The sequence below is a fragment of the Dasypus novemcinctus genome, chromosome 21, assembly GCF_030445035.2.
Source record: "Dasypus novemcinctus isolate mDasNov1 chromosome 21, mDasNov1.1.hap2, whole genome shotgun sequence".
NCBI lineage: Eukaryota > Metazoa > Chordata > Mammalia > Cingulata > Dasypodidae > Dasypus > Dasypus novemcinctus.
The window spans coordinates 32266216-32293271 of record NC_080693.1 but is presented as its reverse complement, the minus strand read 5'-3'; the positions used below and the strand labels follow the sequence as shown (position 1 = coordinate 32293271).

Here is a 27056-nt window from a genome sequence, read left to right as displayed (position 1 = left end):
ATATTTTGGCAATGGCTGTGGTGACAGTAACACACCATTGTGAACGTAATTAACAGCACTAAAATACATATCTAAATGTGGTTAAAAGGGAAAATGTTAAGTTATATATATCGTACTAGAATAGAAATTTTACCAAAAATTATCAGAACTGCATAACACAGTGAACCCTAAGTTAAACCACAGACTATAATTACTAGTACAATTATTAAAATGTGCCCTGATCAACTGCAAAAAATGCACCACATCAATGCACGGTGTTAACAGGGTGGTATACGGGAATCCTGTATTTAATGTATGAATGTAACTCATACATACTTCTCTTTAAAAAAACACAAGGGAAGCAGACTTGGCCCAATGGATAGGGTGTCTGCCTACCACATGGGAGGTCTGCAGTTCAAAGCCCCAACCTCCTTGACCAGTGTGGAGCTGGCCTGTGCACAGTACTGATGCACGCAAGGAGTGCCGTGCCATGCAGGGGTGTCTCCCGCGTAGGAGAGCCCCATGCACACAGAGTGCGCCCCGTAAGGAGAGCCGCCCAGCGTGAAAGAAAGTGCAGCCTGCCCAAGAATGGCACCGCCCACACAGAGAATTGACACAGCAAGATGATGCAACAAAAAGAAACACAGATTCCCGATGCCACTGATAAGGATAGAAGCGGTCACAGAAGAACACAAAGCGAATAGCCAGAGAGAACAGGCAACTGGGGGGGGGGGGGGTTAAAAAGAAATCTTAAAAAAAAAAAAAAAATACTTTCTATTAGCTTTTTCAATAAACTTTGCCCTGAATGATTTTCTCAGAACAATGTTTTCCACATCAAAAATAAATGTTGCTACCATTAGTGGAAGAAGTTGGTGGAAGGCAGAGCAGCAGATCTGGACACCTAGCAGTCTGACATCACAACAATGCTCAAAACCTTGCTCCAGAGGCATGTGGATGTGGCTCAAGCGGATGTGGTTACCACTGCCTACTGGAGAAGACAAGCAAGATAGCGAACTGGCACGACAGGAAGGCATGGCAAGCTGATGCAACAAGATGGCTCAAAGAGAAACAAAGAGGAAACACAATGAGAGACACAACGAAACAGGGGGCTGAGGTGGCACAAGCAAGTGAGCACCTCTCTCCCACATGGGAGGTCCCAGGTTCAGTTCCTGATGCCTCCCCTAAAGAGAAGACTAGCAGATACAGGGAGCACACAGCAAATGGACACAGGGAGCAAAAAGTGAACAAAAACTACAAGGAAGGTGGAAATAAATAAATCTTAAAAAAAAAAAACCCTCATGCCAGAAAGGGGACACCTGGTACCTTGTTGATAGTCACTTGTTCAAACAGTGGAAAAATACGTTGGCTTTGACAGGACAAATACAAGATGGGAGATCAAAATGCATATCCTGGACCAATTGCTAACTCTCTGGACTTCTCAAAGATGGCTGATGTCCAGTCACTTAAAGAGCATCTTACTGATGAACTGGATTACATGCTATTGCCCACTGACAGCTGGAATAAACTTTTCAGCTAAAACACACTGATGGAAGGTCAGAAGCCAATAGCACAAAAGATGGGCTGAACAGGGTACGTTTGTAAAGCACTGCAAGGTAGGAGTATCTCACAGAATCAAAACTGTGGAAATGGAAATATGAACAATGTTGTAATGCAAAAATTTAGCAAAGCTGACACAACAGATACAAGTGAAAACCAAGTAAGAAAAATCTTCACTATTCCAGATGAAAAGGAGACCGGATTGTATAACAATACATGAATAATGAACCACTGAATAAACGAGACAGCACCATTCAGGATGCTGGTTTATATGGACAGGTGTTAGTGGCAGAACAGAAAACTGAAGTCGGAACATGACCAAGGGGGCGGGTCTTCTACTCCTAAGTCCCAAGGTCCATCCAATTTTTCAACTTCACCAAAAATCTCTCCTCCATCTCTGTCACGTAATTATACCAACATCAACAGAAATATGAAAAACTCAAATTATTGTCTCCCATAATATACCGCTTATGAGAACTATTATTATTCAGAACCTGGAAGAAACAATGAACCAGGCCCCTGGGGCCTAAGTAACCTAGGAAACGTGTTTCATGAACTCAGCTATTCAGTGTTTCAGCAACATACCTCCACTTACTGATTATTTCTTCAATATAAGTTTCAAGAAGAACTGAATTTTGACACTCCCTTAGGAATGAGATGCGAAATAGCCAAATCTTATGCAATGTGGTCTGGAAAAGGCAAACGTGGTCTGGAAAACTTAGCTATGTCACACCAAGTGCCTTTAAGACACAGGTAGGACATTTTGCACCTCAGTTCTCTGGATATCAGCAGCAGCATTGTCAAGAACTATTAGCCTTCCTATTAGATGGACTACATGAGGATTTGAATAGAATTAGGAAAAAAACAAATATACAATTAAAAGATGCTGATAGAGAGCTAGATAATGTAGATGCTGAAGAAGCCTGGGAAAACCACTTAAAAAGAAATGATTCTATCATAGTGAATGTATTTCATGGCCTTTTGCAAATCAACTTCAGTTTGTCCTGAGTGTGCTAAGATTTCACTAACATCTGATCCTTTTTGTCACTTGACACTTCCATTACCCATGAAAAAAAGAACATACCTTTGAAGTTTATTTAGTTAGAATGGATCCACTTACCAAACCTATGCAGAACAAAGTGGTTGTCCCCAAAATTGGAAACATACTAGATCTTTGTACAGCACTGTCTGCTTTGTCAGGAATACCTGCAGATAAGATGATAGTTACTTATATATACAATCACAGATTTCACAGAATATTCACTATGGATGAAAACCTTAGTAGTAAACAAGATGGTATTTATGTGTTTGAAATTAATATCAACAGGAGAGAGGATGCAGAGCACGTGATTATTCCTGTTTGCCTACGAGAAAAGTTTAGACACTCAGGTTACACCCACCATATCGGCTCTTCACTTTTTGGTCAGCTTTTTCTTATGGCTGCTCCATGAAACAATCCTGAAGATAAATTATAATCTTCTGCTTTTGAGAATGTGCCAATATGTCAAAATATCTACTGAAACCAAGGACACTGAAGAATCCCTGCACTGCGTTAAGGACCAGAATATTAATGGAATGGCCCAAATGGCATATATGAAGAAGGCTCACCAAGTGAAATGGAAACAGATGAACCAGATGATGAATCCAGCCAGGATCAAGGACTTCCCTCTGAGAATGAAAACAATCAGTCTGAAGATTTGGTTGGAGGAGGTAACGATTATGATAATGGATTAGGAACTGAAGAAACTTGCAACGGTCAACTCACAGAATGCAAAAAAACCATTAACAACAACTTAGGCAATACTGATATCAAATATATCAAAGATGATACCAGGCATGTAAGATATGATGATAGGCAGCTTATGCTAGATGAAAGATCTTTCCTTGTTTTGGACTGGGATCCTCAATTAAAAAAAAAAAGGATATTTTGATGAAAATGCCAATGAGGTTTTTAAAAACATGAAAAGTGTGAAATATAAACCTCCTAAAAAATCCTTTGTGAAATTAAAAGATTGCATTGAGTTTTTTACAACAAAAGGAAAGCTAGGTGCTAAAGATCCCTGGTATTACCCAAATTGTAAAGAACATCAGCAAGCACAAAGAAATTACATTTACGGTCCCTGCCTCCATTACTTGTGGTACATCCCAAGCATTTTTCTTAGTCGATACACGAGAGAGAAGTTAGATAGCCTAGCTGATTTTCCTGTCAGTGACTTGTATATGTCAGAATTCCTGATTAATCCAAATGCAGGTCCTTGCCACTGTAATTTGATTGTTTCCAACCACTATAGAGGAATGGGACGACACTATACTGCTTCCACAAAAAATAAAGATGATGGAAAATGATACTGTTTTGATGACAGTAGTGTCTCCACTGCATCCAAAGACCAAATTGTGTCCAAAGCAGTATATGTACTCTTTTACCAGTAAAAGACACTTTCAGTGGAGCTGGCCTTTTTCCTCTTGACTGAGAAACTAAAGGTGCTTCAGCTAATACAGGCATCCCATTAGAAATTGATGAAGATAGCAATAATAATGACAACAGTACATGCGTGAGCCAGCAAAGGGGTGCTGATGCAAAATACCAGAATTTAGTTGGTTTTTATAAAGGCTACTTATTTGGGGTAGGTGCTTACAGGTACAGACCATAAAAGCATTAAGTTACTTCCCTCACCAAAGTCTATTTTCATGTTTTGGAGCAAGATGGTTACCGATGTCTGTGAGGGTTCAGGCTTCCTGGGTTCCTCCCTTCCAGGGTCTTGCTTCTCTCTGGGTTAAGGGTTCCTCTCTTCCCAGGGCTTTCTTCTTCCTGGGCTCAGAGTTACTCTCTTCCTAGGGCTTGCTTGTCTTTCCTCTGTGAACTTAACTTTCCACGGCTCCAGCTTAAGGCTTCAGCATCCAACTCCAACATCAAAACTTCAACATCAAAAACCCTCAACTCTGTCTTTTGCCAATGCCTTTATGTGCCCTAATGACGTGGCCCAATCAAAGCCCCAAAAATAACTATCACACCCAGGTACAACCAGATTACAAACATAATCCAATATCTATTTTTGGAATTCATACCATATCAAACTGCCATAATAAAGAAAATGAAAATGATGCACACTAACTAATGAAAGTCCTAGAAGCCAAAGAGAGACTTTCCTGCTGGTGATATCTCTTGAAAGGAAGTTACCCACCACACTAAAACAAAAGTCTGAGATGAGGGGTTGCAGGGAACCAAATGTAAATTAATCCTTTATCAGATTTTAACTTGTACAGTACTTGAAGTGAAACACAATGAAAAATTTAACAGAAATTATCTCAATACATTTACAGTCTTGTATTTACAACTTAAATATATATATAGGGAAATCACAAATAAATACCTTTTAAGTTTGATTGGTAAATAAATAAATGCTTCACAATTTTTCTATGTTAAAAACAAAACGAGTTTAGACTGTAACCCAGCTGATGGCAGTGGAAGTGTGTAGGCATTAGAAAGTGGCATATTATCCAAGATCATTCATGCTGTAGGTGGTTAGGAAATACGTGGTACTAAGGAAATGGGTGAGCAGGGAGATTGGCTAAATGTAGGTCAGTTAAGCATGCTCCTTCTTATGTATAGAACAAAAACTCATGAAGTCTTCTTTCCATATATCGCATCCTATTTCTTTTGCCATTTTATGATATATTTATATCCCATTAAACTTGAGCATAGTATACTACTTGTTTTAGCTTTTAAAATAGTTTCTAGTCTAGCTCATAGAAGGGAATGTTCATGAGCACTATTTTTTAAAAACATTTTATTAATATTTATCCCCCCACCGCCATTGTTTGCACTCGCTGTCTGCTCTCTCTGTCTGCTCATCTTCTCTTTCCAAGACACCATGAACCAAACCTGGGACTTCCCATGTGGAAAAGAGGTGCTCAATAGCTTGAGCCACTGCAGCTCCCTGCTTTGTTGTGTTTCTCATTTTGTTTCCTCTTTATGTCTCCTTGCTGCAGTATCTTCTTGTGTCAGCTCACCACGCCAATTTGCTGTTTTGCTGCTTGTATTCTCCAGAAGGCACCAGAAACCGAACCCAGGACCTCCCATGTAGTAGGTGGAAGCTCAATCGCTTGAGCCACATCCACTTTCCTCCATGATCACTTAAAGAAAAAAAACTAAGCTGATCTAAGTAGCTCTACTCTAAACTCTGTGTTCTTCTCAATAAAGGAAAAGCTATTTAGTAGATGACAAGCATGACGACAATGATGATCGTGAAATCTTCAGTTGATCTGAGGAGGACTGCTGAAAAGAAAACTCCTCTAAAGATCCAAAATGAGAAGAGACCTAAGCCTAAGATGGTTAGATTTTAACTTGCACAAAGGCAGCTTCCCAAATTGCTATGTCAAATGAAAAGAACTCAAAATTATCCTAGGGGTGACTCAGAATAATCATGGAAAGAGTCAGGGAAAAAAGCAAAGAATACAACTGTAAGTTAAGATTTTCTCCCTAGACCTTATTGGTTATTGGACATTGCTATTTGATATTGTCAGTTTGGGATCTATCAGAACATATATGCATTTAATTGGACTGAATATGGACAAGTCTTTAACCCTCTGAAACCAATGAATACAACATTTCTGTTACAAGAAAACTTCAAAGGATGAAGAAGATCCACTATCATATTGTCACCATCTTTACATCACATTGAGTTTTTATCTCATAATGATCATTAATTTATAGACACTTCACAAAACAACTGAAAACCTGAAAGTAGGGATGAACACAATAAAAAGATTCAGCATCACAGAAAGCCACTCTACTCTAGGAAAGAAAAGCATGGGGAAGAGAACAAAAAAATACCTTCAAGTATTTTTCCAGGTACTGTATAAATTAGAGAAAAAAAGGATTTTAATCTTTGATGGTAATGAGAGGTGAACTTAAGAAGGAAGAAAGTGTCAGCAGTCTAAATTTTAGGCATGTTCCCATCTCAGAAAAACTGTGTTTGGATTCCTGTATAGAGAAGAACAGCTCTTGCACAACAACAACAACAAAAAAAACAACTGTTTCTTCTGGGATATAAGGGAGAAAAAGGAAAATCTGATGTGAGAGTTGGGGGGCTTTCCCCAAATGAAAAACAGAAATCCAGACCTGTGCTGGCAACAGAAATATTGGGACAATAGCCAGAAGGGAGAATTAAAAAGAAGAGGTTAGAAAAAAAGTCAGGCTGTCCAGAAAACTTATGATGATGGATGTTTCCCTTAAAAGGTCAAAACTTAGTTCTAGAGCAATGTTGTTAAGAAATTAAGGGGTGACTTCTATATACCCAAAAGAACTGAAATCATGGACTCAGATTTATTTGTACACCAACATTCATAGCACCATTATTCACAACAGCCAAAAGGGAGAAGCAACTCAATAGTCCATGAACAGTTGAACGGATAAACAGAATGTAATTTACATTCAGTGGAATACCATTCAGCAAAAGGAATGAAATCCTGATACATGCTAAAACAAACCTTTAAGACACCATGTTAAATGAAATGAGTCAGACACAAAAGGACAAATACTGTATATCATATGAAATAACTAGAATATGCACCAGACAACAGATTACAAGGTACTGGGGACAGGGATGAAGGTGGGGGTGGGAAGTTAATGCTTAATGAGTACAGAGTTTGTTTGGAGTGAAGGAAAGTTTTAGTAATGAATGGTGGTGACTGGTAGCACAATATTGTGAATATAACTAACACCAATGAACTGTACATTTGTAAAACGGTTAAAAAGGGAAATACTATCTTTCACACCATAAAAATCTTAAGCAGAAATTAAGGCACGAAAGGAGGAACACCAGAGATTAGCCCACATTACAGGAAGATGGAAGGAAGGAATGTTAAGAATATGCCCTTTCATGATTCTTTCGTATTACCAGGCATCCCATGAAAAAAAATCAGAATGTCCTCCTTCATATGGCATGCACATATTTAATGTGCCAGCTGGAAAGAATTTTATTCATCTTTAGAGAAACCGGAACATAATTTTAAAACAGCTCTGCCTCCCTTAAGTCTGGTAAGGCAGAGAAGCCTCAATGCATTCTATTTAGCATCTCAAAATTCAGAGTACAAGTGAGACAGTAAATACTGTTGTAAAGATTTTCTAAAGAACCAACAGTCCTCAAATGCAATGAATACTTCTGTATTCCAAAAGGGGTGCTTGGAACCAAATTACTCCCAAAATCTCAGTGGATTGACACAATTTCCCGCTCACATGCCTAATTGAAGGTCTACTGTTTGGTACCTGAGGATTCCCTGGTCAAAGGGGGCTGGGGGGGGGAGCAGATGTAGCTCAGTGGTTGAGTGCCTTCTTCCCATGTACAAGGTTCTAGGTTCAATCCCCAGTACCTCCAAAGAAAAGGGGAGAGTCAGAAAAAAATCAGGAAAGGGGTTACACATGTAATTTCTGCTCACATTTCCTTAGTCAAAACCAGTCAATCACGTGACCCTGCGACCTAACTACAAATTGGGAAAGGGCGTAGCACTACAATTTCTCAATATGCTAAAAAAGCCAGTTAAACTGTGCTTTTAAAAGGCTGTCAAGTCAGATGAAACATCATTTAAAAAGGCAGAAATATAAAGTATCAGCAACTAATTAATATATAACAGATTTTAGCTACATTTAATGGCAACCAAAGCAACAACTAAAATGTCCTGAGTTTAAATTGTTTTTACTGTATCTGACATAAAAAGTATGCAAGTTTGTAGGGAAAAAAATTTCCAAACATAAAAGGCACTAAATTCTAAGAATTTACTATGTGAACTTTTATTTAAAAAGAGAGTAGTCACAGAGGAACACATGTTGCTCAAGCAGTTGAGCACCTGCTTTCTACATGGGAGGTCCCAGGTTCAGTTCCCGGTGCCTTCTTTTAAAAAAAAAAAAAAAAAAAAAAAAACGACAAACATACAAACAAAAAAACCAACTCAGGGGAGCCTATGTGGCTCAGGGGTTGAGCTCCAGGTTCCCACATATGAAGTCTGGGTTCATTCCCTGGCCCTGGTACCTCCAAAAATATATATATATATTAACAGAAAATGTTTCATTAGATTTACAAAAGAGAAGTAGTCTTCAATTTCTAATTGGAATAAATCAATGAAGGCATTTTTTTTTTTTTAGGTACTTGGGCCAGGAACTGAACCCTGGACCTCGTATATGGTATGCCAGCACTCAAAACACTTGAGCTATGCCAGCTCCAAAGCCATTTCTGTAGACAGTTACATGTCTGTTCAGCTGTTGTGTTACTTTCAGATGACATGCAGAATCTTAAAAGACAACCTAAGGAACAAATGAAATTAACATAAACTAGGCAAAATTTTGACAAGCACTAAACATAATCCTAATCCCTAGATAATTCATAATTCCTAGATAATTCAATGATAATATTCTTCCTTATGGATTTGTAAAAAACCTAAATATCTTGGTAGTGAAGATGAATACTCTACTGTTAACATTTACAATATGTAGACAAGGGGGGCCAAGTTTTTCCTCAAGAAAATAAAATGCATCTTCTCTATCACCATGAAAAATATTCTACTCAAACCAAAAGGCCCATAAAGCAAGGAAAAGAAATTAAGTTGGCCTATTGTAAGAGCAGGTATTGTTTAAGTTAACCATAAAGGAAATTCAGCATGATCCCTATGGAATATATGATTTTTGAAAGAACTGCTCTAAATATCCAATCAAATTTAGTAAATTATAAAACATTCTCAGATGGCTAAAGTGACCATTATTGGTAATTTTAGTTTTATCTTAAGTAATTCAGCTGCTTACAGTTGTTCAAAGTTTGTGATTTTATAATATATCGTCACTTTAAAAGGCTGATTATTTGCACTGATATGAGTTTACTTTTTCAAATCACTTAAGAGCTCTTTGGGGGTACTAAGACACAACTTAGACGTTACCTTACTCAAATTGTAACCCACTATGTAAAAAAAACTCTTTAATTCTAACAGAAATAATGTGGAAAGGATCTAAAATGCAATAAAAAGCTGGGGTTTGCATCTTGAGGAGTCCTGACACCACCACCTTAATATCGCCAGAAAGATTCACTTGATTTTCATTCTGGCTTCTTTGCTTACATGCTATTTGACTTCAAGGGTGCCACTTAACTTCTCTAAACTGATATCCTCACCTGTAACATAGAGAAAATTATTCCACCACCCACCATCACCCACCACAACACCTCACTGGGTTCTGAGAATCTAAATTGCATAGTAAATTGCCTGGCACTTATCAATATATGATAAATTCCTTTTCTTTGCTTCTTTCCTTCAAAGAGTTGGGTGTGGGTAGATGGGACACAGGAATCCAGGAAGACATAAGCACTTAGGAGTGTTAACAATATGCTTGATGCTAGTAATGAGCCTAGAATCTAAATCTACTAAGGCCTTTCATATAACCTGGTTCCATTTTTTTCTAACCCAAATTTCCATTCTTAGGCTTCATAAGCATAATCTGTGCCTTTGATCCCAATGAATGCCTCATCTTTGACTGAAGTTTTCCCTGACAACTACAGTCCACACTGCCCATGTTTAAACAAGACTACAGGGAAGTGAATGTGGCTCAAGAAGTTCTGCACCCGCCTACCACATGGGAGGTCCAAGGTTTGGTTCCTGGTGTCTCTGAAAGACAAGCAAGACAAGACAGCAAGTTGGTGCGACAATGGGCTGGGATGGTGAGCTGATGCAACAAGATAACACAATGAGACACACAAGGAGCAGGAGCAGAGGGGGCTCAAGCCATTGGGTGCCTCCCTCCCACATGGGAAGTTCCAGGTTCAGTTCCCTGTGCTTTCTAGAAAGAAGATGTGCACACAACAAACAGACAGAGAGCAAACAGCAAGTACAAACGATGACGGGGAGAAATAAATAAAATATTTAAAAATTAAAAATGTAAAGACTATAAAGTCTTCTGTATTAAGTACCATAATAATCTTTTCATTCATAAGAGGAAAATTATTCCCAAGACATGTTAAATAAATACCTACTGATTAAAAAGTCTAAGAATGGGCTCCCTCTGCCTAGAGGACCCCACATCAAATCTCAGTGCTTATTTCCATCCCTCTCTCCCATTTCTCAGGAAGCTCTGTTCTTTTCCCCCACTTCCCAATGAATTATTTTTACTGGCTTAACAAAAAAAAAAAAAAAAGAAGTCTAAGAATGGATTTACAGGAGAAATTCTTAGGACTGCTTTTAAGGGGTGGGAGGCAGATTCTTAAATATCAATTACTCAAGATGTATGGTAAAAATACAGAAGCAGGGAAGCAGATGTGGCTCAAGTGACTGAGCTCCCCCCTACCACACGGAAATCCATGGTTCATTTGGTTCCTTCTAAAAAGGACAGTGAGCTGGTGCAATGGGTAGGTGTGGCAAGCTGACACAACAAGATGATGCAACAAGAGACACAAGAAGAAAAACATGAGAGACAACAAAGCAGGAAGCAGAGGTTCCCAGTGCCTCCTAGAGAAGACCGCCAAACTGAACTGACGCGACCAGCAGGTGCAGAAGGTGATGCAACAAGAGACACACGAGGAAGAAAGACACAACAAAGCAGAGGTTGGAGGTCCTGTGTTCAGTTCCTGGTCCCTCCTAAAGAAGAAAAGAAGATGAACAGACACAGCAAGCGCAAACAATGAAGGGGTGGGGAGAAAAATAAAATAAATCTAAAAAAGTATAGAAACAGATATAGGGAAAGGTGATAAAAATCAACAAACTACAGTGAATGAAGAAAACAAACTCTAAATCCATAAGGCATGCAGTGCAACTCTAAAAGAAGACAACTAATGGATAACATTTTAAAAATCAGGTTAAATTTTATTAGCACTTATAGCTAAGCAATCTAAACCCAAAGTTATGTTAAATATTTCAACATCTGCAAAATAGTAGTAACCCTTCTAATACTTGTAATTTGTTTGGACAAACAAAAACACATAACTATCACAAAAGCTTAATTAACAGACCAAAAAAAGAGACAAAAGCATTTTCAAAATGCAGCTTCCAATAGTCTCAAACCCAGGATCTTTAGCAATTCTTAACTGTTCAAGAAATGGCAGAGACAAGTTCTAGAAGGGAGCTTTACAAAATCATCCAGTCAAACCCAGCTGCATACTGAGAAATATGCATTAAGCACAGACCAAGACTCTAAGCTTTCAATAAGCATCCTAGGTGATTAATTCAGCCAGGCATTCAAAAAACAATGATCTATTCCCACAGTTTTCGATTACAGCTCCACAGTAAAATCCCGTTTTTCTTTTATTAAAGATAGTCTATTACAAACAACCCAAATCTGATTTTTTTTAAATTAGTTCTCTTATGAATCCAATATTTCCACTTTAAAAAATATTCAGGGAAGTGATGTGGCTCAGTGATTGAGCTCCCACCTACCACATGGGAGTTCCCCCTGGTGCCTCCTAAAGAGAAGACAAGCAGACTGAGCAAGCACAAACAATTGGGGGGGAGGGGATAAATAAACAAACCTATATATATATATATATATTCACAATGCTTTCTTGAGGAAAAAAGGCAAGATCCAGAGGAGTATGTGTAATATGCTATTTTCTTCAAAAAACTAAACTGTAGATATTTGAATCCTTTCTTCTAAGAATAATTTTCTCACATATTATCATGTCTGAAATCTAAAGTCTTACAATCAATACGGGTAATGGTGAAATCAGTAGCATTTTCCTTTATTAGTGTTATGTAAAATGATGCATCAAATATGACTCAATAATATATTTTCTTTATACATGCATTATCGGGAAAAACTGCATTTCACATTTTAATGAAGGTTTATGACTTTTAAGATACACGTTTTTATATTTTAAAAAGTATGTACCAAGAAGTGGACTTGGCCCAACAGATAGGGCTTCTGCCTACTACATGGGAGGTCCACGGTTCAAACCCTGGGCCTCCTTGACCCATGTGGAGCTGGCCCATGCGCAGTGCTGATGTGCGCAAGGAGTACTGTGCCATGCAGGGGTGTCCCCCGCGTAGGGGAGCCCCATGCACAAGGAGTACACCCCATAAGGAGAGCCGCCCAGCGTGAAAGAAATGCAGCCTGCCCAAGAATGGCACCCCATGGAGAGCTGATACAACAAGATGACACAACAAAAAGAAACACAGATTCCTGGTGCCCCTGATAAGGATAGAAGGGGTCACAGAAGAACACAGCAAGCAGACAACTGGGGGGGGAGGGAAGAGAAATAAATAAATCTTTAAAAAAAAAAGTATGCACCGTGCACTAAGTTGCTAGTACTATAAGATGATAAAATCTTTTCCGAAAACCTCAGATCACAAATGTCAAAAGCTTTATGATCATTCAGTTTGACCAACACACTCCACTTCTCAAAATCTGTAAGCAAATAACAGAAAAACGATATACATGTATATACTTAATTGGAACATCACATATACTAACAAAAAACCCAACCTAGCTTGTGATTTATGTACATCCAATAGAAATATTTACATGCAGGTTTGTGATGTAAGAAATATTCATGTAATGAAATTAAGTTATTTATGTATATATACATAATGAAGCCATTTAAAAAATCCCTTATACATAGAAAATACTAGAAAATACTGGTAATTTTCTTCTAGTTTTCTTCTCAGACCCTTTGATTTTTTTAATTTCCCAGGAGTAAACACTTTGATATTGGAAAAAATATATAGAAAATATACTAGATATTTAAGCTGGAAAACATTCAAATTGTCCATGGTGATTTTAATGCAACTAAACTAGTTACCATGTTTAGTAATGACTGTCCTCCTAGGAAAGGATAAACAAACACACAACAAATTCATCCAATTATCCATGAATTTAAATATTCAGGATTATATCAAATAAGAATATGGTAGAAAAAGGTATATTTTAATTTTCAATCACATCTTCTTGACTAGTGAGGTAAATTCACTTGCTACTCTATCCAAACTTAACCCGAGGACCTCTAAAAAAGGTGTAAATCAAACATTCCCCTAATTATCTTCAACGTCACGCAGGGCTAAAAGAGACTGCTAAACAGAACACTGTTAATGTCCCAAAATTCTTGTAGTTGTTTTTTAAGATTTTTATTTCTCTTCCCTTCCTCCGTCCCACCCCCCTGCCCCAGTTGTCTGTTCTCTGTATCCATTCACTGTGTGTTCTTCTGTGTCCGCTTCTATTCTTGTCAGTGGCACTGGAAATCTGTGTCTCTTTTTGTTACATCAGCTCTCCATGTGTTCGGTGCCACTCCTGGCCAGCTCTCCTTACAGGGCACACTCCTCACGCGTGGGGCTCCCCTACGCGGGGGGACACTTCTGTGTGGCATGGCACTACTTGCGCACATCAGCACTGTGCATGGGCCAGTTCCACACCGGTCAAGGAGGCCCTGGGTTTGAACCACGGAACTCCCATGTGGTAGGCGGACGCTCTATCCGTTGAGCCAAGTCCGCTTCCCCTTTTTAGTTTTTAAAAATGAAGTAAAGAAAACTGGGCAACAATACTAATGCAATGTGAAAGACAAGGATAAAATGTAAAGATGAAATGAATAAAATGTTGAAAGTATAAAGAAAGGAGGAAAGGTCAAGGGGGTCATAAGAAAAAAGCTGCAGAGAAGCGGACATGGCTCAGCTGACAGAGTATCTGCCTGCCATATGGGAAGGGGTCCAAGGTTTGATACCCAGGGCCTCCTGACCCATGTGGTGAGCTGACTGACCCACACATAGAGCTGCCATATGCAAGGAGTGCTGTACCATGCAGGGGTGCCCCCGCATTGGGGGGGGTCCCACGCACAAGGAGTGCGCCCCATATGGAGAGCCACCCCATGTGAAAAAAGCACAACCCGCCCTGGAGCGGCACCCCACACACGGAGAGCTGACACAGCAAGACGACACAACCAAAAAGAGATGCAGTTTCCCAGTGCAGGCAGGAACAGAAGAACACACAGCAAGTCGACACAGAAAGCAGACAATGGGGGGGGGGGATAAATAAAAAATAGAAATCTTAAAGAAAAAAACCACAGCAGCACAAACTAAGGATGAAAGCAGGGAAGCAGATTTGGCTCAAATGATAGACCATCTGCCCACCACATGGGAAGTCCAGGGTTCAAACCCAGGGCGCCCCGTGTACAAGGATGACATGCAAATTCGTGAAGCTTTCCATATTTTTTATTAAAAAAAACCCAGGGCCTCCTAATCCATGTGATGAGCTGGCCCACACACAGTGCTGATGCAAGCAAGGGGTACCGTGCCACACATGGGTGTCCCCCACGTAGGGGAGCCCCAAACACAAGGAATGCACCCCATAAGGAGAGCCGCCCAGCACAAAAAAAGTGCAGCGCTGCACACATGGAGAGATGATGCATCAAGATGACGCAACATAGAGACACAGATTCCTGGTGCCACTGACAAGAATACAAGCAGACACAGAAGAACACACAGTGAATGGACACAGAGAGCAGACAACTAGGGGAGGGGGCAGGGAAGGGGAGAGAAGTAAATAAATCTTTTTTTTAAAAAGGATGAAAGCAAAGGGACCATGTCAATAGTATACACTTAACTGCAAAGGAAGAGGCAAAAACCAAGGTCCTCTGTTGTTATTCCTCTAACTCCAGAAACCATATGCCCAAAAAGGTCACCCAACTGTATACTTAAGTGGTTACAATGAGAAATGTTATGCTATATATTGTTACCACAATAAATTTATTTTTAAATTACAGAAAAGGTTAAGAAAAAAAAAAAGGGTCATATTACTATGAGTATCACTAAGTTTGAAGAGCTTCTTTCTAATCCAGCCCTTTATAAAGCTTTTGTCTCATATATCAAGGAGTTACAGTGGTATTTTTCTTGTGTTCTACACTGCTTAATTTCTCTATTCCTTCACTAAATGTAGAACAAGAGCTGAACATATTCAATGGCCATGTGAAAACTGAGGGGATTTTGAGGACTAAAGTCATGCTCTTGGTTCAATTTCAAAGCTAAAAACAAAGAATCTCACAAAGGGAGAGGGGGAAAGTCAGCGGTTCTTTAAATAAATATAGAACACTTAAAATTTCCACATTAACAATGGGATTCTACCAGCTATAGTTAAAGAAGTGTATTATTATTGCATAATCAAATAAACCCAGACATTTTTTTATAACTGCATTTTACCAATTGTGAAGTATACCACTGAGACCAATTCTCTTCTAGAAAGAAAACACACAGGTAGTGGCCTTTTCCATTCTCTTTCTGATAACGTTGACAACTAACAAAAGGGTAAGTTCTAGTCATTTTGTTTAAAAACAAAATAATATTTCAAGTACTACCTTTTCTCCAAAATGATCAAAGTACTTGGGGTCCCTATACTGCACAGTTCCAGGGACAGTTGTACAACAGATGGCCCTAAAAATTCTAAATTAATAGAAATGCGAGCAGAGTAAATATGAATCCATTTTCTGAGAGGAAAGAAAAAGAAAAAAAAAAGGCAGAAGACAGACCTAGAGAGTGAAAATAAAGTCAATTTAGGTAAGTACAAAAAGCAAAACCTACCTTAGGGAGTAATATTTGTGTACAATCTCTCAATGATCCTGTGCTTCCTAAAAGGCCTTGATGTCTTTTTTTGGGTACGATGAAGCCTTACCTTCTAAAGCCCTTCTAAACATCACTTACTAGGTTGAACCATATTAAATCATATGAAATAACTTTCTTTCAGATCAAAAATTATTGAACTTGGCAATTTCATATGGTTCAACTGTGTATTTCATTCAATACAGGTAGAAATATGAACACAAATTTGGAAATTAGGAGTAGAACCCAAAGGTGCAGTTTTAATCCACAGCTATATTACATTTATTTCATGGTCCTTCACCCCTGCCAGTATGTACTCATGATGCACGATGCTGGTCACACGGTAAGCATAAAAATGCTTCAGCCTACTAATTCATTATATAAAACAGCTTTCAGAAAAAGCTATCTCATTATGTAGATTAAAAAAAAAAAAACCCTGAAAGACTAAGTAACATGTCTAAAGGGACAATAGTTAAGAGGTTAAAACTTAAAGACTAGACAGCCCTCCAAACTTAACTCCTGGCCCAGTGTTAGTTCCACTGCCCCTTCACTTATAATACCACTTGACATTCGTAGAAGAAAGCATTCAGCTTTCTAGTCTTTGAGATGGACAACCAGCCATCAGTACCTGGTATAGTGCCCTTCATGTAGCATACACCATTGTTGATAATGACTAGTTCAAATTAACTCTGAGTTACACAAAGTAACAGAAGTACAATTCTAAAAGCATTTATATATTTTCTAGAATATAAGCTCCTTGATGAAATCTTTTGTCTATTTTGTTCACCAATGACTCTAAGTGCTTAAATCAGTACCTAGTACATAGCTGGCATTCCAAATGCTTTTTGTCAAATGAGTCTGGAACTTATGTTACTATTTTGACTGAAACTTTTCAAAACACAATAATCTTGAAACTAAAATATGTACCAGCCTAAGCAGAGGTGACTCTCCTTACTCTACTCATACTTACCCCTAGAAAGAGTTTGGGGGGAAAAAATTAAGCCTTCTGAAAAACTTTAAAATCTCCTTCCCAGCTAGTTTCTGCTAGGTTAAAAAAAAAAAAAATCCAGGAAGCGGACTTGGCCCAGTGGATACGGCATCGGTCTACTACATAGGAGGTCCGCAGTTCAAACCCCAGGCCTCCTTGACCCGTGTGGAGCTGGCCCACACGCAGTGCTGATGTGCGCAAGGAGTGCCGGGCCACGTAGGGGTGTCCCCACGTAGGGGAGCCCCACGTGCAAGGAATGTGCCCCACCAAGGAGAGGTGCCTAGCAGGAAAGAAAGTGCAGCCTGCCCAAGAATGGCGCCACACACACGGAGAGTTGACGCAGCAAGATGACACAACAAAAAGAAACACAGATTCCCGTGCCGCTGACAACAGAAGCAGACAAAGAAGAACATGCAGCAAATAGACACAGAACAGACAACTGGGGGGGGGAATAAAAATAAATCTTAAAAAAAAAAAATCAAGACATCATTTTGACTGTAGTAAAGTATCTTCTCCCATCAGTCTCAATACTGAAAGGGAAAAAATAATCTTATACGCCATCAAAACCGAAACTTTCTCCTCTTGGATTTTAAGAGGATACTCCCTCGGGCAGCCAAATGTGTCCGACTACGGGAAAAATCAAAAGGGTAAGGCTCCAGTAGAGGTATAAATGGAAAGTAAGAGGTTGGGGAATTAGATTACCCAAAACAGTATAGGAAAAAGAGAGATCAAAGTCTAAATCTCTTTCACAATTTTTGTGGAATTAGAGAAGACAATTAAACAAAAACATTACAATTTTGTTTTAGAAAACACCAGAAGAAAATGACCAGAAATGACATCTGCACTGAATACAGGTTAAAAGGGCAATACTATCTGTTTAATTATTAATTTGACTTATCTTGAACAGCCAATATACCTTCATTTTTCCATAGAAAGAAATCCTCAGCACTTTCTATAGAAATGTATTTTAAAGTAGTTAAAAAAGGGAAGTGGATGAGGCTCACTTGAGAGAGCATCTGCCTACCACATGGAGGGTCCAGGATTCAACACCCAGGGCCTCCTGACCCGTGTGGTAAGCGGGCCCATGTGCAGTGCTGCTGCGTGCAAGGACTGCTGTGCTACACAGGGGTGCCCCCGCATAGGGGTGTCCCATGTGCAAGGAGTGCACCCCGCAAGGAGAGCCACTCCACATGAAAAACGGGACAGCATGCCCAGGAGTGGCGCCACACACAAGGAGAGCTGATGCAGCAACATGATGCAACAAAAAGAGATGCAATTTCCCAGTGCCACCTGATAATGCAAGCGGACGCAAAAGAACACACAGCGAATGGACACAGAACAGACAACTGGGGGAAGGGAAGAAAAATAAAATTAAATCAAAAAAATAAAAAATAAAAAATGGTTTTAAAAATAATTCCATTTTGTATAAAAAAAGTTTCCTACCAATTAATACCTTCTGGAAACGCTATAAAAACAAAGTCGTAACTGTTTTAAGATAGTAAGGATGTTTTCTGGTCAAAGAGCGTACAATGATTTCAAAAATTTATTGGTAATACTATTATAAGTTTTTTATTATACAATTTAACTTACAATTTAACCTATTATGATGAAACAATTAACTCCAAATCTTAGGTAGGACACAACATTTCTACAATACAACAGTTCTAAACAACTGTTCTAAGGCCCTATAAAATCCTCAAATGATAATCCATCTGGGATTAAGTATTAACTGGTACCTTTTTATTAAGCAGAACCTATTCACTGCCCAAAACTGACTAAATCTTTAGAATCCCATTTCACAAACTTGCTCATATGTATTTTTCTCCCAGTCAGTAATATGACACTGCTATTGTCCAATTTAACATTCATTTACTTTTACATTTCCATACTATTGGAACTTTTCATCCCAAATCCATAAACAAAAGATGTTATGATTTGCTAGGGAGACAGGAACATTCTCCTGAATATTAATCTAAAATTAATATCTAAAGAACTACACAAAAGCACAACATGACAAAAGTGTATATATATATTCTATTGCTTGGAAATAAACAATTTGAGCAACTTTCACTTCCAGGATATGCAAATTTTAAGATATGCATTAAGAGAAATGGATGTGGCTCAACCAACTGGGCTCCCATCTACCATAAAGGAGGTCCAGGGTTTGATGCCAAGGGCCTCCTGATGAGGGCAAGCTGGCCCATGCAGCATGCCTGCCCAGGCGGGAATGTGGCCCCACGCAGGAGTGCAGGCCGACCTAGAGAGCTGGCACAGCAAGATGACCCAACAAGAGACACAGAGGAGAGAAAAGACCACGTAGAAGAACAGGGAGATGAGGTGGTGCAACAGAGTAAGCGCCTCTCTCCCACTCAGGAAAGCCCCAGGATCAGTTCCTGGAGCAACCTAATGAGAATACAAGCTGACACAGAAGAACACACAGCAAATGGACATAGAGAGCAGACAACGGCAGAACAGGGTGTGGGCGGAGGCCATAAATAAAAATGCACCTTTAAAAAACATATATATATATATGAGTTAATATTAAGGCTTTTATTCTGAGAGATATACCTGGTAATAACTCAAAAAGGTAGGTTATAATACTATCAGCAGCAAAGATGCAAACACATTTCTTTGACCCCTCACATTATCCAGTAAGAATTTTTCACAATAGTGCTACCTGACAAGCACTACGTTTTACTTTACAAAAGCCCTCAATCTCATAATAATCCTGTAAATTAGTAGGCAAGGCAGACATCATTAATCCCCATTCTACAGATAAGGACCCTTAAAATGAGAGGTTAAAATTACTTGTCCAAAACCACTCAATTACCATTGGAATTCAAATAATTTCCAGGCCTTTGCACTATACCACATCATAATCCTCCTTTGAATTTTAGATAAAAATGGAAAAAATAGCTAAACACATTTCACAAAGCTTGAGCTAGATAAAAACCTGACTGATCATAAATCAAGTCTACCAATGACATACCTGCCCAGCTACTGTAACGGATCACTGGAAGAAGAGAAATAAATTCAAGATTGTATTTCAACAAAGATAAACCAGATCATAGCCAGAAGTTTTATAAACTATACAAGACTCAGTTTTCTAAACAGAATGGTCATAGATATCATTCAGACTTCTTAAAAAACGTGGAGACAAAAAAAATGCGGGGAAAAAGTTCTGATCTTCAGACACTTTTGCCAACACTTAAATGTCTTAATTTTAAACACAGCTCAAAGTAAACACATAACAAAACCAACATAATTGACTTCCTCGCTATCAGCACATATTTACTAGTTGGTATGCCAGCAAGCTCTATTTTGAGCAACTAACAGATCCTTGACTTTTCAAGTTCCCCATTGGGGGGGGGGGCCCCCGAGGGCAGCGAACTTTCACTTTGTTTTTGATTTTTCTTATATTCTGCCAAATGTTAACTTCAATTGAGAAAGAAAACCAATTTTCTGGAGACTTAGATCTAAAATATCTCAATGGTAGAGGGAAGTACAAAGCTTAGGAAATTTCCATGTAAATCTAAATGAGAAAACATAATAATGGTCTTAAGTAGGATGACCATAGGACAATTCCCATTTATGCATACTCCCCCAGTCACCAGCACTTTTTTCTTTCAAAGTGTCCAGATTTCGTTAATAAATTATCATGATGACCCCTTTTATTATTACGGTTTGTTACAACAATTGAGTAAATTTAAATGAACTTCTGAAATTGTTCCTAGGAGCATGACTACTATGGAGATTAGCTAATGAGCTCAAACTACAGTTATTTGGGGAACCCAATTTGAGAATTTGGGATATATCTGTATTTAACTATACCAAACTGATTACCATTTCAAACAGTGAAAACTATTTTTTGTTGCTGTTCCTCACTACCCCCTAATGCAGGGGTTCTTTTTGATTCCACGGAACCCTCTGCAGTTAAGTGAAATGAATACTAGTGTAATTTATTTATTGCATGTATTCCTAAGTGAAGGAAATGCTATATTTCAGTTAAAGGTCAGAGAAAATAAAGATAATAAGTTGATTTTTTTCAATTCAAGCTCAAGGACCCCTTGCCTTAATAAATGCTGACAATTATCAAAGACTACTTTTGGAACATTTATAGATCAGCCAATCTTTTCTCTCCTAAAGGTTTTACAATCATTTCAGTAATTTAAGCCCTACATTAAGTCAAAGATAAGGAAAAAGACATTTAAAGCAATTTATAGAAATGCATGGCAGCAGTCATACATACCCCAGTACAAACATTATGATAAACCATGGTTTTTAAAGAAGGTGGTCGTGGAAACTCTTTGTGAACACATTCTGCAACTACCTAAACACCTCGTTCTAACTGCATTTCACTATGCCTTCAGGTGGAATGAATATTTTAGCTCCTATTTTTTCTTTACAGTACCAGTCAAATCATCAAAATCAAGACCTATTAGGTTTATTGGAAGTAACTGCTAAAGAAATAAGCTTATCCCCAAAACGCACCACCTTGGTTAAACACAGGTCTTTTGTGAGTGAAAAGGTGACGGAGAGACAAATTCTGGCTATGCCATTTACCAGCCATCTAGCCATGTGATTATTCGGGGGGAGGAGGAGGTGTCACTAAATCTTGTCAAATTCAGTTTCCTGAACCATAAAATGCAAGTTAACACTCTAGCTATCTCAATGACGTTAATATGGAATAAAAAACTCTCATGCAATGGTTTGTGAACTGTGAAGCACTATATAAATACAGCATTATATAAAGTAAAGCTTAAAAACTTAACCTTTAACCTTTGCTTGCCACTGTTTATACCCACACACACAGTTTTCTTGAAATAAAACAGGTAAAAAAATTGCTGCAAAATCTTACACCCTTTTTTTTTTTAAGGAGGTACTGGGGATTGAACCCAGGACCTCGTACATAGAAAGGAGGCACTCAACCACTTGAGCTACAGCCATTCCCCCTGCCTTCTTCTTAATAGTTATGCTTTTTCAGATCACCTTCTTAAAAATTATTTAAAACTCATCTGTAAAGTTAGATATATTAATTTACTGGGCTGAAATTTCACTTACGTTACTAGGCTAAAGTCAGGAAATTTAAAACATAATTCATATTCCCATGACCAAGCTATAGAACAACTAGGAAATGCATACTTGTTTGTACAGACCATCCATATGCAAGGTTGTACTTAGTGAATTCAAAATTTGCTCCATTAATACATGTCATAAGTGTTCTTCCCCATACCAGAGAGCACAAACTGAGACTTCCGTCATATAAAGGTGAAAACGCATGCCTAGGAAATGTCCACAATAGGGTTTCCACCATGCATTTATTTACAATAAGCTACAGGTGGGGGGCGCTGGGGTTTTAAAAGGACAGTTCTCAAGTAACCAATTCAGGACAGATGCATTGCTGGTGTTCATGCATTCATCACACAGAAAGTGAACCAAAAGTGACCATCAAAAATTTATCCCTCCTCCCATGGAATCAATCTTCACAGGAGTAAATCCAGTTAAGAGCAAAACCAGCAAACACCCCCACAAACCCAAATGTAGTTTATGCTGACCCCTCTACTCTCTCAAAATGGAAAAAGTAGCCTTTGTTTCCCACCGTACATCCCACTTTTCTAAAAGTACTCATGTGGTTTATATAGAAGGTAAGATTTGGTTCAGAGTTCAGAATTGCTAAGAGATGAATGGACTTGCTTAATATGACTGATCACTAATGATATACAAATTGACTTGTTAAAGTGATGGGGTGGATAAATCCTCAAGGTGAACAGTCTTAGGCCCAATCTTCAATATTTCCTATCTAAATGCAAAATATCCCTTTTCCTGAAAACAGCTTGGCTCTTCATCTAGTACCATTAAACAATCCATATAAACTGACTACAATTCCCAAGGATAGAGTTAAGTTAGAAATAAGTTAAATGAGAAATGAAACTACAAAGTTTAGACACCAGGCTCAACCCAGCATACAAACGATAGGGATACTTCAAGGGACAGGGAGAAAAGTGAGAAGTGCAGTTGGAAAACCACGTTTATATCCAAGTACCTCCAAACCAAATCATTCAAAGGTACTTTTCAACGTCTTCCACTCACCGCACCTCATAATTTTTTTTTTGGTGACCATTATTATGGATATCGTTTTTTGGTAACATAAAATTGAATTCATCGCCCTAAATAAATTAAACCTATGCATCAGTGAACACAGATACAGACTGATCCCTGGTGACAGTCTTCTTCCTCTCCGTTGAAATCCTAAGCACATGCCCCCAAGAGTCAACAGCAGTTCTAAACCACCTTTGTAGATCCTAATTTCCTCTCCCTTTAACCCTTGAAGGGAAACCTAACACTTAAACAATCTAACAATGTGATTCCATCAAGAGTCCTAAATTGAATAATCAATACAAGCCTTGGTCAAAAATTCTCAGCACTCAATCCCAAAACATGATTATCACTAAATTATCCTTCATTTGGAAGGTACAATCACGACCTTCCAGATCAGTTTTAAAAACGAGTCTTTTTTTTAATTAAAAGAGTCTTCCTGGAGATCCTTTTTGGTTATCACAGCACATTTACTCAGAGTCTAAATCCCTAGAGAACAGGGAGTATTCAGATATAATTTGAAGTTTCTTCTCCCCGAGGGCACTGGTAGATTAAAAACGGAAACTATTTGGAAGGGAGGGGTAAGAGGGAGGGGGAACTTCTATTGCAAGCACACCTTTATCTGTTTCAATTTTAAACACCAAAATAAAGACAAATCTGACCTTGAGCTGTACTTCCCATCTTATTCCCTCCCCTTCCCGTGAGGAAACTTGTTCAACACAAACAGCAATTTAAGGACTCAGTAGATGAAATTTAGTGCAGTATCTTTTCTAAATTTAAGTTCTAGCCACCTTTCTACCTTTCTAGGTAATTTTCAAATACCTGAATACTAATTTCTAACGCTACACTAGCCCTGAGACTTCTGACATGTCCAAAATGGAAAGTCAGGGCCCTATTAACATTTGGAAAAATAGTTTCAGTAATTAAGAAAGGAAATCCAAGGACCCACAGCACTTGATTCCTACCATGTCTGACCTCATCCCCAAAAAAGGATCAGAAAAAATATCTGCACAGGAACCACATGCGATTTTTTTGTTTTTATAACACTGTAACTAAATGAATGTGAGAATAACTCAAGGACTCAGGTCCACAATTTGGTGGTGGGGGACTAACTTTTAAAAGCTGCTGCCTGGAATTGGCTAGACAAACACAATGGACATTTAGATAAAGTTCTCAAAAATGACTTAACCTCTCAGAAGCAAGGAAGCAATGGACGGAGAAGAGGAACTATTCGGATCTGCACATAAAAACATTTATTTTAAATGCAAAAGAAAAAATAAAATAACGAGATCGCCTATGTTCATAACCCAAAAAACCCACGCCTCAGCTGAGTACCTGGAACAGGTTAAGATCTTCAATGAAGTACAACATGCACTCCGACCCTGGGGAGTCAACCAAAAATGCAGCTACTATATATTATTTGAAATAATTTTATTCTTTACAGAAAGTGTTTCCGTTTATCACAATGGTGCATGTGAACAGGAAAACCACCGTTTTTACAAACTGGTAAACTGAGGCACAGAAAACGTTAACACTCAAGAGTCACGATCTCCTAGCTTCCTCTTTAAGGTTCTATCCGCCGGAACCCACTGCTCTTGGAGCCAGAAAGAGATTACTAGAACTTCGAGGTCTTCTGGATAAGTCTGCAGAAAAGGAGCGTAACCATAGGTGAGGTTTTCTGGACCTCCCCAAATCATGCAAACGAGGTTGAACGTAAAGCCTAAAATCTTCCACTACAAGGTGTGACGGCCTTACGGTAAGGGAATCCGATCGCAGCATCTCAGCTTGCCTCCGCCCGAGGACGAACTGCAGTGATTCCCATTCTCCCTCCCCCGACCCGTACCAAGACAATCCCCGACCCCAAGCCCAAAGACGCCCTCCGCTCGCAGAGTTCTCCTTTGTGAGTCTCCACAGCCGCCGCCCCACAGAGGGCCTCCAGGGAAAAGCCACCGCCCCCACCCGCCATATTTCCCTGAAAGGCAGCCGCGCTACAGTTCCCGGTCTCCACTATCCCTCAGGTGGCGGGTGCTTCTTCCCCTTCACCCCACCCAACTGTTCTCCATATCCCCAGACGGTCCCAGAAGCTTCCTGGGAATTGCTCGTCCGGGATCAGCACCCGGCCATCTCCTCTCCCTCCCCCGCCCCAGGACTCGCCCTCCCCCAGCCGCCATTTTACAACCAACTCCTCCACCCTATTGCCTCAGTCTCTTGGCCCGCGAATGGCTGCAACGGAAGACACCGAAGGGGTCTAATTCCCGGGTCTGGAGCCTCCCACCGCTCCGGGAGCCTACTGGCCATTTCCTTCTTCCCGAATCCACCTCCCGGGGTCAGGCCCGGAGACGATGCCGCCATTTTGTCTCCTGCTCCCGGCTCTGTGGGCGGCGGCAGAGGGTCCGAAAATCCCAGCCCCCAGGTGCACCCCCCAACTCACCGTCGTATCGCTCAGCCTGCTCAGCCAGCTTCGCCTGGTACACCAGATCCTCCCGATCATCCATAGCGGCTGCGGCTCCGGCAGGGTCTGCGCGACGGATGGAAGCGGATAGCGTCTCGAACTCGCTCAGCCTCTCGCTCCGCGTCCGGACAGCAAAAATGGCGGCGTCTCAATCCGGGACTTCCGCCTGCGCACGCGGACAACTGCTCAGCGCTATGGCAACCGCTCCCTGGCAACTGGCGCGGGGGGCGGGTCCTGGAGATCGGCGCTCGAAGAGGCTGGAACTTGCGAGACGCCCCGCCTCCATGGGCTCAGCGGCCGCCGAAGCGCGGAGACTGGAACCGTGGCAGAGTGGAAAGACAGCGGCCCCGCGCTACCGAGGACAGCCTGGAGCGAGCGAGCGAACGAGCCTGGGCCGCGACCGTGCATCCACGCCTGGACTGCGAGCACTGGGCCGCGACCGTGAATCCACGCCTGGGCTGCGGGCAGGGAAAGGGAGGGACTGTAATGGTCTTTGTCGTGGCATGCCTCCCTCAGGAAATCAACTGGCTCCCTTCTACCTTGCCCCTGTTCTCTGGGGCATACCCAGTCCTAGGCCTTTTTCAGACCTTTTAATCCTGTGGTAAATTGTTGGGCCTTGCTAGAGGGGATTCCAGTTTTCTCATCCCTCATCTCCTTTGCACTTGTTAATCTTTTTCTTCCCCTCCCCTTTAGCCGTTTTCTGCTAAGGCCCACCATGGATAGAAGCAGGGAAATTAGGTAAACCTGCTTTGGGTTGCAAAGTGCTGAAAAGTTGGACCAAGAAAAATTTGAGATTGAGGGAGTAGGAAGTACCTGTCAATGGTCATTGCTTAGTGCTGGCAGCTGTCTTCCTTGTTTTGCTTTCCAAAGGATTCCCAGTTTCTAGTACTCAATAAATATCTGGGAAAAGAGTAAAACTTAGGGAACTAAGAACATAAGTTATGGGGTGGGTTCTGTAGTCGATGTGGAATTTTTAAAAAGTAGTTTGGAGCCAAGTTATGAAAGGCCATGGGTGACCAGCTAAGACGTTTGCATCTTACTCTGTGGACACAAGGGAGCTATTGATGAATTTTCGTGGAGGGAAAAATAGGTATACTTTAGAGAGATAAGTAGGCGTTATATAACAATGATTACAAGGTATGTTAAATTAGACTATTACAATACTCCAGGCAAAAGGTAACAATGAGAATAGGTGTTAGACCCAGGGCTCTGATCCTGCCACCCCCCTTCATCCCCCCCTTCCCCCACTCCCTGCAGCTGAGTATCCCTAACTGGTCTGAAACCAGAGTTCCTACCTCCACTCGCTTGCCTAAGGATTTTTGCCAGTAGGAAAATAGCAACCCACATCAGGGAAATGCTAACAGCCAAAAAGCAGTGGAAATGATTACACCCAGAATGCAGGTGGAACTACAAAGTCGACATGAGTTATCACGACCT

At 39.9% G+C, this 27056-nt stretch overlaps 1 protein-coding gene and 1 pseudogene across 2 annotated transcripts in view; one reads left to right on the top strand and one right to left on the bottom strand.

The window, feature by feature from the left end:
• Positions 1 to 25802, bottom strand: part of YWHAE (tyrosine 3-monooxygenase/tryptophan 5-monooxygenase activation protein epsilon) — a 61804-nt gene extending 36002 nt beyond the window's left edge. Inside the window, exon 1 of one of the 2 annotated variants that reach the window (XM_004483775.4) lies at positions 25599 to 25802. In XM_004483775.4, the coding sequence (XP_004483832.1) occupies positions 25599 to 25662 (64 nt within the window). In that variant the 5' untranslated portion in view covers positions 25663 to 25802. The remainder of the gene's footprint in view (positions 1 to 25598) is intronic. The other variant, XM_004483776.4, reaches the window with a different exon arrangement.
• On the top strand, positions 12 to 4187 carry LOC139437202 (ubiquitin carboxyl-terminal hydrolase 15 pseudogene; annotated as a pseudogene).
• Positions 25803 to 27056: the final 1254 nt, after the last annotated feature.